This window comes from Tupaia chinensis, unplaced genomic scaffold (assembly GCF_000334495.1).
Source record: "Tupaia chinensis unplaced genomic scaffold, TupChi_1.0 Scaffold149658_1, whole genome shotgun sequence".
Taxonomy (NCBI): domain Eukaryota; kingdom Metazoa; phylum Chordata; class Mammalia; order Scandentia; family Tupaiidae; genus Tupaia; species Tupaia belangeri.
This window is the reverse complement of record NW_006209503.1, coordinates 734961-744791: the sequence shown is the minus strand read 5'-3', so window position 1 is coordinate 744791 and position 9831 is coordinate 734961. Positions and strand designations below refer to the sequence as shown.

Sequence of the window (9831 nt, the reverse complement as noted above, 5' to 3'; positions counted from 1 at the left end):
TCTCAACTAATTGCTGCCTAATAAAAATATTACTTTCATTTCTTCAGGAAACAAGAACAGTTGGACCTTTAATTCCATTTATGCTAACATTTTGTGTCCTATTTCATGGGATCAAGTCACAGGTGCATCTCAAACTTTAGAAGATGTCACATCTAGTGTTATGTGCATTTAATATTAACTTACATTTATTCATATCGTTCTGTTTCCCAATGTTCATGTTTCTGTCTAGCATTACAATTCTGTCTGAACTATTTCTTTTAAATCAAATATCTGATATAGAAATGTCTATTTTTTCAAACAACATTTATTTGCATGTTTTTTCTTTCCTATATTCTTTTCCTCTCTTTCAAGGAACACTCCCACCCCATTTAATATAGTATATATAACTATATAATATATATTTAATTCATTTATATTAAATATAAATATGTGTGTATTTGTGTGTGCATGTGAGCAGATATTATGTTTATAAGAGCTTGGCTAGAGTACCTGGGGTAAGAACTGAGCAGGTTAGCATCTCATGGCAGGGGGGGGCTCTCTCTCTCTCTCTCTCCCTCTCTACTTTTCTTTTTCTTTCTTTCTCTTTTAGGTTTTGCTATAGGGTATGTGTGACAGACAGAAAGGAAGAGAGAGAGGGGGAAAGTGAGAGATCACCACTTTCCACAGGGGCTAGCCATATGGCAAACTCTTTTTCTCCATTTTTTCCTTGGGATTTAGGGCATGCGTGCACACATGCCCAACATGATTTTCAAGCCACCGGGTCTGGAACTTGAACCTCATAGTCAAGCATGTGAGATCCAGCACTTAATCTCCACTTTAACTTCCATGAATGAAAATTCATCAAGTTCAGGTCTGGATTGGGGGTGCGAGTGGCGTTTTCTCAGGAAGATAAAGAGTTATATAATATATGTTTAATTACAGATTGAGATAATTATTTTGAAAAGGAAAAATTGAATATTCTCTTTATTCTTTCTAATATTGCCATGCATCCTTTGGATCTGGGTGTGCTGTGTGATCAAACTTAATACCTATGCTGGTTCTTGTTTGACGCGCATTAAGAATTAGAGATGCAGACACAGGGAATGGATAGCAAAGCGGGGCTTATTAAGAGAGAGAAGAATGGGACCAGAAGTTGGCATAATGCCTGTGTTACTGGACTCCCATGTAGTTGACTGTAATTGGAGTACCAGCCCCAGTGGCTTAAAATTCACACTGGGCACATGTGTAGGCATGCGCAAGATACCAAGAGGAGAATGGAGGAGAAGAGATTTCAGGGTGACCATCTCCCCTGGAGGGGGGTAATTTCTCGCTTTTTGTCTTTCTGTCCCTCTGTCTTTCTGTAGAGCACACACGTCTCCTACAGCAAAAACCTCTCTCTGAAAAAAAAAAAAAAAAAAAAAAGTATTTATTTTAATTTGCCAGAGGGAGTTTGCTTTCATCAGAGAAAGACCAGGGGGTTTGGGGGACTGCAGGAAGCTCCCTGTAAGGGGGAAGGTCATCCCTTCTCTACCTCTCCCTCGTTTGGGATCCCTGGCATGCATGTACATGTGCTTAGTGTGTCTTTCAAGCTGCTAGGTCCAGGACTTGAATTGTGCAGTCAGTCACACAGGATCCAGTTATCCCAAAAACCACAATACCAGCTGGCCTGAAGGACAACATTTAGGCAAAACAATGTCTGCCCCTAAAGGGCAGCAGTTAAGAGTAACGCATAGGGACCAGCAGTCAGCGTAATGGCTATGTCACTGGACTCCCATGTAGTTGACTACGATTTGAGTCCCGGACCTGGTGACTTAAAACTCATGCCCGGCGTGTGCGTGCATGCCTAAGATCCCAAGATGAGAATGGAGGAGAAGGGATTGTGGCATGACCATCTCCCCTAGGGAGTGATTTCTCACTTTCTGTCTCTCTCTGTCTTTCTGGCAAGTGCACATGCCCTGTAGCAAAAACCTCTCCAAAAAAACAAGAAAAAAAAAAAAAAAAAAGAGTAATGCATAGGGAGCCTGAGCCCATATGGCCAATCATAGTTCAAATCCCAGGCCCTATGGCCTGAAAAATTTGCCAGGTGCATGTGCTTGCATGCCCCAAATCCTGATAGGTTGAAAAACGGAGGAAAAAGAATTGTGATATGACCATGCCTCATTGGAGGATTCTTTCCTTCTCTCTCTCTCTCTCTCTCTCTCTCTGAGGAACACATGCACCCTCTGGTAGTACATTAAAAAAAAAAAAAAATCAAACAAAGCAAATTAAGTTAAGTTAAAAATGATAAGAATCGGTGAAAAAGTAATCTCTGATTTATTCATCATTTCAACAAAAATACAAGTGTTCTTACTATTTTTCCACCCATGGGACAGGTTTGGCTTTCTTGTTCTCTCCACTGCCTCCTGCAGTGGCAGCCACTCCTCGATCCTTGGTTGATGGTGGTTTAGTACTGATAGATGAGCCTTTCAGAAAAGCCTGCATGGTTGCTTCACCCTGATCAGATGCAAGATAGAAAAGGAAAAGCTTTTTTTGAAAACTACTATGGGGCAATTTGGCTTGAAAGCACAATTAACCACGGGCAAAGGCATTTAACAATGACTTAATAAAGGACATCATCCTATAACGTAGGTCACCCTGAGTATGTTGAACTGAAGGCTACAGACACAAGAAAAGTTAATGTCATTAAGAAATTTTATAGTAAAGGACTTACAAAACAAAGATAAACTATATGTCAAAAAAAATTGAGTTCCAAACAGGTAAATACAATGGCTCATCAAAAAGTTCATAAAAATGTCTACTATGAAAAAACTATGCAGAGATGTCAAAAAAATATTTTTGCACCAAAATAAACTTGGTACATTTTCCCACAAACAAAAAGTCCTGCTTTATGATGTTACTAATGAAAAACTGTACATGAACCTCTATAGTCTCTTCCATTTCAATCACGGGCCTAACTCTAGCTTAGACCTGAAATGGACTCCATAATTAGGAGTGCTGGGACCACAAATGAGAACTTTTATCCCTTATTTTGGGCCTAAAGCTCCATTCACTTAGGGGCCTTTATTTATTTATTTTTTAATAGATAGAGTCAAGTCTGCTTTCAGAGTCTTTTTTGGTGGTGGAGGGAGGGTGGAGTTTCTGTTGTTAAAATGGAAACAGCAGACCAGCAGTAAGCGCAATGGCTATGTCGCTGGACTCCCATGTAGTTAACTGCGGTTTGAGTCCTGGACCTGGTGGCTTAAGCTCACGCAGGGTGCATGTGCATGCATGCCCAAGATCCCAAAAGGAGAATGGAGGAGAAGGGATCGCGGTGTGGCCATCTCCCCTAGGGGGTGATTTCTTGCTTTTTGTCTTTCTGGTGAGCTCACACGCCCTATAGCAAAAAACCTCTAAAAATTCACAAAACAAAACAAAACAAAACAAAACAGCTGTTTTTCTGATTGTATACTCACTCGAAGAAGTCAATGCAATGCAGAGAAGCATAAGGAATTTTAAAAGTTTATATAAAATCCCACCTGGAAGATAACCACTGCTAATATTCAGGGAAACATTCTTCTGGGTGTTTTTCAGGGATGAAAAGTATCATTAGCGGGGTCAACAGGTGGCATGGTTGTCAAGGTACTAGACTCCCACAGGGCTCAGTGCCATTCCACCCCAAGCCAGGAGGCTTGAAAACATGCCTGGCACACGTGCTCATGTGCCCAAAATCCTGAGAGGAGAATGGTGGAGAACGAATTACAGCGCGGCCATTACCCCTGGGGGATGATTTTTCACTTTCTCTCTCTCTCCTGGCAAGCACACGAGTCTTATGGCAAAAACAAAAAATATAAAAAGCATCACTAGCCTGCCTGAAATTCCTAGCATTCCTAAGCACTTCTATTCTTTTCACTGCTTTATGGTCCAGTGCCAGGAACAGTGCACTATATTAGTTGACAGAATAACCACCTAAGACTCAGTTTTCCCTCCCGCAAAAGGAGCTAAAGCCTATTCCATAAAGCAATTTAGTTAAATAAAAGAAAGTGCAAACTTGTAATTCTGTGCTTGGCATGTGGGTAAGCACTCAATAAAGATGAAAAAAATGATACTGATAAAATCAAATATTTGTAAATGGCCAGTTATTTATTTTTGGAGAGGTTTTTTGCTATAGGGCGTGTGCGCTGCCAGAGACAGACAGACAGAGAGAGAGAGACAGAGAAAGAAAGCGAGAAATGATCCCCACCCCCGGGGAAGGCCACGCCCCATGCCCCCTCCTCCATTCTCTTCTGGGGATCTTGGGCACGTACACGTGCCCAGCGTGAGTTTAGTTTAAGCCACCGGGCCCAGGACTCGAACCGCCACTCACTACATGGGAGTCCAGCGACATAGTCATTAGCCAACTGCTGGTCCCTAGGGGCTATTTATTGATTTTTTTTTTTTAACATTCTCTGCAAGATGGGGTAAGGAACCACCATTTCATAGGGGGTGCGCCCGGGGTTTGAGGTGGCCTGCGTGGTGGCATGCAGCTGGAGCTACGAAAGCGGGGAGGACGCGAGGGGGCAGGCAGGGCGGCCAGGGCAGGCTCGCAGTTTCTGCGCTGGCCCCTTCCCGTGCTGATACCTGGCACAGCCTGGGCCTTTCGGTCTCCTGTCGCCGAAGTGAGCGCGCCGCCCGCGCGTTCCTGGGGTTCCGGAACAGGGAAGGTCAAAGGGTCGTCAAGTTCTAGATCCGTCCCCCAGTCTGAGATAACGGGCCCAGGAGACAGGGCACCCTCAGCCCCCACAACCGCCTCAGTTCCCGCCAAAACCGAGGCGCGGGGCACGGCGGGAATCGGCGGGCACGTGGACGTCACTTCCGGGGCGGGGCGCGCGGCGCGGCGGGTTGCTAGTGTCAGGATTCGTTTTGACTTGTGCAAAGACCTGCGATTTTTAGGGATGCTTAGACCGGACGAGCAGGGCCGAGCAGCGGGAGAGGAGCTTCCTGCATTCCCGTGTGTAGCGGGGCGAGGGTCTGGAGCGGGCCGCCCGGAAGGCGTGGGGCCGGGGCAGGCGCCGCGCAGCTTCCCGGGCATGCGCAGCGACGGGGGCCGGCAGCGCCCGCCGGGGAACTGCGCCGCCCTCCGAAGGGAGCCCGAGGCTTATTCGGTTTGGGCACTTTATGGGCATCTCACGGGCATTTTGGCGGCGACATAGTTTGGTTTGCAACTTGCTTCGCTCCCAAGGGCGGACACCGGAGAAAGGAGGGTCTATCTTTCGCCAGAAGAGGGCGTCCCGCGGATCCCTGTCTTCCCCACCCTGCTTCGTCTCGGAGCAAACTGCTTTAAGGGCGGGAGCGGCCGAAGATGCCTTTCTTTGCTCTCTTGAAGGCACACGTCTTACGCCCCGAGTAGAGTCTGGCCCTTGTGGGGAGGGAGGAGTTTGCCGTGTAGCTATAGACATCTGATTCTTAAGCCCTGCACAGAAATCATAGCGCAAATGCTCAGTTAAATTTAGAAGATTGATAATCATGTTTCACCCCAGTGTTCCTGCATTGCGGTTCCAGGCAAGTGCCTGAAACCGCCTCCTTATGGTTTGACCCTGAGTTGTTTCTTCATCCTACTGAAACTTGACCCTTCTCAAGTGTTACTTTACCTACAGTCAGAGATTTTTGCTATAGGGCTTGTGAAGAACAGACAGGAAGCAAGAAATCACCCCTCAGGGGGAATGGCCACTATTCAGTCCTTTCTCCATTCTCTTCTCGGGGTTTTGGGCACATGTGCGCATACACACGTGCTGGGCGTGAATTTCAAGCCTCGATCCTGGGTCAGCCATGTGGGAGTCCATCTGGATAATCATTACGCTGTTGGTTCCGTACAGTCCTTTATTAATTACTAACACAGAAGATTGATCGGGGTCTTTCTCCAAGTGAATGAATGAATTTTGTTTGGCACACACTCAGCGGGATATTCACCATTAGTTTATGTGTTTAGGTTTATTCATCTGCCTTGCAGCAAATGCTTACAGAATGCTTTGTCACACTGTGCTAGATCCCCACTGGCGATCCAGCAGGGAACAAGCGGAAGGATGCAGCCAAGTAGCTTTGCAGCCCAGAATGTTGACAATGTGATGTGTGTTATGCAGAGCAAATAGGGAGCTGTGAGCACATACCAGGCCTGGCTTAATCCAGGGCTTAACCAGACTAATTAAAGGTGCTTTATGATTGTAACTGCCACAGTCCTGGGACCATCTCTCTGGACAATTTAAAAAGCACACAGGTTACCTGTCTGGTTACCAGAGTGTGTATTACAGCTCACCAAATTGTACAATTAATTTGGTGCACTATCGGATGTACATCACACCTCACAAAGTTGCTAAGATGGTGTGCCTTTGCTATCTGAACAAGCACCACAGCCACACGCTGGGAGAGAGTATAATCCCATTTTATAGAAAAGAAAATCAAGGCTCCTTTCCGATCCGCCATCTGTTGGGACCGCCACCAAGATGCAGATTTTCGTAAAAATCCTCACAGGGAAGACCATCACCCTCAAGGTTGAACCGTCGGATACAATAGAAAATGTAAAAGCCAAAATCCAGGATAAGGAAGGAATTCCTCCTGATCAGCAAAGACTGATTTTTTCTGGCAAACAGTTGAAAGATGGGCATGCTTTGTCTGACTACAACATCCAAAAGGAGTCCCCGCTTCATCTTGTGTTGAGACTTCGTGGTGGTGCTAAGAAAAGAAAGAGGTCTTACGCCACTCCCAAGAAGAATAAGCATAAGAGAAAGAAGGTTAAGCTGGCTGTCCTGAAATACTATAAGGTGGATGAAAACGGCAAAATGAGCCGCCTTCGTCGGGAGTGGCCGCCTTGGTCGGGAGTGCCCTTCAGATGAACGTGGTGCTGGGGTTATTATGGCCAGCCATTTGGACAGACATTGTGGCAAATGTCTGACTTACTGTTTCAACAAACCAGAAGACAAGTAATTGTTTGAGTTAATAAAAGAAAGGAACTAACCTTTTTTTAAAAAAAAAAAGAAAAAATCGAGGCTTTGCTGGATAATGTGGGTTTTGAACATTTGGAATGCTGGAACAACATACTATAGACTGGAGGTTTATAAATAAATGTATTTCTCACAGTTCTAGAGGCTCGGAAGGGTGAGATCTAGGTGCTGGCACATTCAGTGTGAGAGGGCTCACTTCCTCGTAGGTTGCCATCTTCTCAGTCTATCCTCATGTGGCAGGAAGGGCTGACTAGCTCCCTCCAGACTCCTTATAAAGGCACTAACCCCATTCCTGAGGGCTCTGCTCTCCTGACCTAATCACCCCTCAGAGGTCTCAGTCCTGATACCATAGCCTCAGGGGTAACTTGGCTTCAATTTATCTGTCCTTGCAACCTGAGATAGTTTCTGGATAAGATATGCAATTGCTGGCTAGGGTAAATACTTTTACTTTCTTCTTTTTTTTTCTTTTGAGAGGAGTGAAAAAGCACCCTTCATGTTGCAGTTCCTTCTCCATTTCTCCCTCCTTTCAGGATTTTGAGCATGTACCTATATGTGCTCAGAGTGTTTCTCAAGCTGCCAGGCCCAGGACTTGAACTGTCCTGTTGGCCATGTGGGATCCAGCCCTCTTAACAACTATGCCACTGGCTGGCCCAGAACTATTTTTTCTTTAAGTATTAGAGCCAGCTGGAAGTGCAGCAATGACACAATGCTCTATGATGCTGGGCCCAGATGGGCAGTCTTGAGTTTATACCCAAGCCTTCCTGTGCACACGGGATACATGTGTGTGCATATGATCCAGGCTAGCTGAGGCAGGGGATGGACTGCAGCGTGAAGACCCTGTTGGAGGGTCAGTCCCTCTCCTCTCCCATGGAAGGAAGAAAAAAAAATTAAATGTTCTGAGAGCTTATTGATATTCTTAGCTTACAAGGTATTTTCTATTTCTATACATTAAAAAATAGACAGTGATTATTAGTTACTCTGAAAAGGAGCTACACGCTTCAGAGATACACTCATGTACAAGTCAAACTCCGGTTCACAGAGCAAAACTTTGGAAAGGTCCTGATCCAGGCCAGCAACCTAGACTGATCCTGAGAGTCCTCCTTTCCCAAGGTCTAGGCAGCTAGTAGGGCAGAGTAGGCAGAAACGTGCCCTGTGGTGTCCCAACCACAAGCCAGCAGCAGGAGCACAGTGACGGTGCAAGCGCTTGAGGTGCTCCAGATCCAGGCTCCAGCCCTGCAGATGGATTGCCTCACGTCACTGTGTTTGAAGTTCTTGATTTTTCACTTTACAAAATGGAGGTGACCAGGGCCAGCTGGTGGCGTGGTGGTGAAGGTGGCTGAATTCCACATGGCTGGCTGCATGATTTGAGTCTCAGACCTGGCAGCTTGAGAAACACTCCGGGAGCATGGTGTTTGTCCGAAATTCCAAGTGTAAAGTGGAAGAGGAGATTGTGGTGTGGTCACCTCCCCCATGGAGGTGCTTTCTCACATTTCTCTCTTTCTCTATGTCTCTCTCTGGCGAGCGCATGCACTCTATAACATACATACACGAAACAATAAAAAAAAAAAAATGGAGGTGACACTTAAAGTCTTCCTGTAAGGATTGAGATGGCACTCCAAGCACAGTGCTTGGCTCAGAGCAAGTTTGCACTCATGTTAGCACAATGATACCATCCAGGGTTCCTCCAAAGGGACAGAACGAAGCCTGCCCTCAGGCTCTCAGTCAGGGAGTATGTTCCTTTAAGGCAGCTGCACCTCTCCCAGGGAAAATTATTCTCTTTCTGTGCTAGAAATTGTCCTAAAACTTGTACATGCATTTACCTTTCTTTTCCACTACATGAGAGAAAAGTATAGAAGGAAACAAAACAAAACTATATTATAATTGAACCGTTTGAGATCTGTTGGGAGAAGAGCTGCCTGCTTCCAAGTGCCTTCTAGTGTAGTTTTCTTCTGCCATCTAGTGGCCAAGAAAAGCCAAGCTTAAAGCAAAGGACTTTTGTCATGATTTTGTTTTCAATGCTTGTAATTTACCCCCCAAATAGTTTCTGATTAGTATAGTTTAAACTCTATACTAAGTTTAATTATGAATATATTCACTTAACTTTGTATTTTTAAAAAAATTATTGATTTTTTGAGAGGATTTTTGCTATAGAACACATACACTCATTGGAGAGACACAGACAGAAAATGAGACATCAGCCCTTGGAGGGTTGGCTGTGCCACAACCCCTTCTCCATTATCCTCTCATGATTTTGGGCACACATGCACACACACCCAGTGTAAGTTTCAAGCTGCCCAGTCTGGAACTCGAACCATAGTTGGCCATATGGGAATCCAGTGCCTTAATTACTATGTCACCTGCTGGTTCCTCACTTAATTTTTTACAGAAAAATAACAACCCAGTATTCTAAGCACTAGCACTAAAGCTAGATTTCCCAAGACATTTATATGTACATATTTACAAACTATAGGTTTCAAAGATCGTCTGCAGAGGGAAGAGAGAAGGCTATCCAGTTCTAACACCATGAACTTTCCTGGCCCTCCCATTTATGGTTGTCATCTCTATAAACATTCTTTGCACTTATTTTGGCACATAGATTAGGAGCACCAAAGAGCTTCTGAGGGTGTCTTCCCCCAATACTGTGGGGGATAAACTTCTCCTACTCATATCCTTTTTTTTTTTTTTCCCACTTGCTGGAGAAAGGCGGTAGGGGAAAGGCGCGCCCGCCCTCCCTTCCAGCTCTGCGGACTGTTCCAGTCCAGGACGGTGTGAATCCCGCTCCTCCAAGTCCGTTTTCCCGGAAACGGGAGAAAGCGCCCAGGGAGACAGAGAGCACGAGGAAGACACGTGGGTGTGCGCAGGGAGGGAGGTGGCGACCCGCGGGCCACCGCTTCCCCGA

The 9831-nt window shown here is 45.4% G+C and overlaps 2 protein-coding genes and 2 pseudogenes across 2 annotated transcripts in view; 3 read left to right on the top strand and 1 right to left on the bottom strand.

The window, feature by feature from the left end:
• Window positions 1-4751, bottom strand: part of RFC4 (replication factor C subunit 4) — a 27642-nt gene extending 22891 nt beyond the window's left edge. The window contains exons 1-2 of the mRNA XM_006171456.3: window positions 4576-4751; window positions 2330-2472 (exon numbers count right to left, since the gene is read on the bottom strand). Coding sequence (XP_006171518.1) covers window positions 2330-2460 — 131 coding nt within the window. The 5' untranslated portion in view covers window positions 2461-2472; window positions 4576-4751. The remainder of the gene's footprint in view (window positions 1-2329; window positions 2473-4575) is intronic.
• The window catches only part of ADIPOQ (adiponectin, C1Q and collagen domain containing), a 45568-nt gene that overhangs the window by 2097 nt on the left and 33640 nt on the right, over window positions 1-9831 (top strand). The gene's annotated exons all lie outside the window — the stretch shown is intronic.
• On the top strand, window positions 5749-6930 carry LOC102499642 (ubiquitin-40S ribosomal protein S27a pseudogene; annotated as a pseudogene).
• The window catches only part of LOC102478043 (eukaryotic translation initiation factor 3 subunit J-like), a 5594-nt pseudogene continuing 4100 nt past the window's right edge, over window positions 8338-9831 (top strand).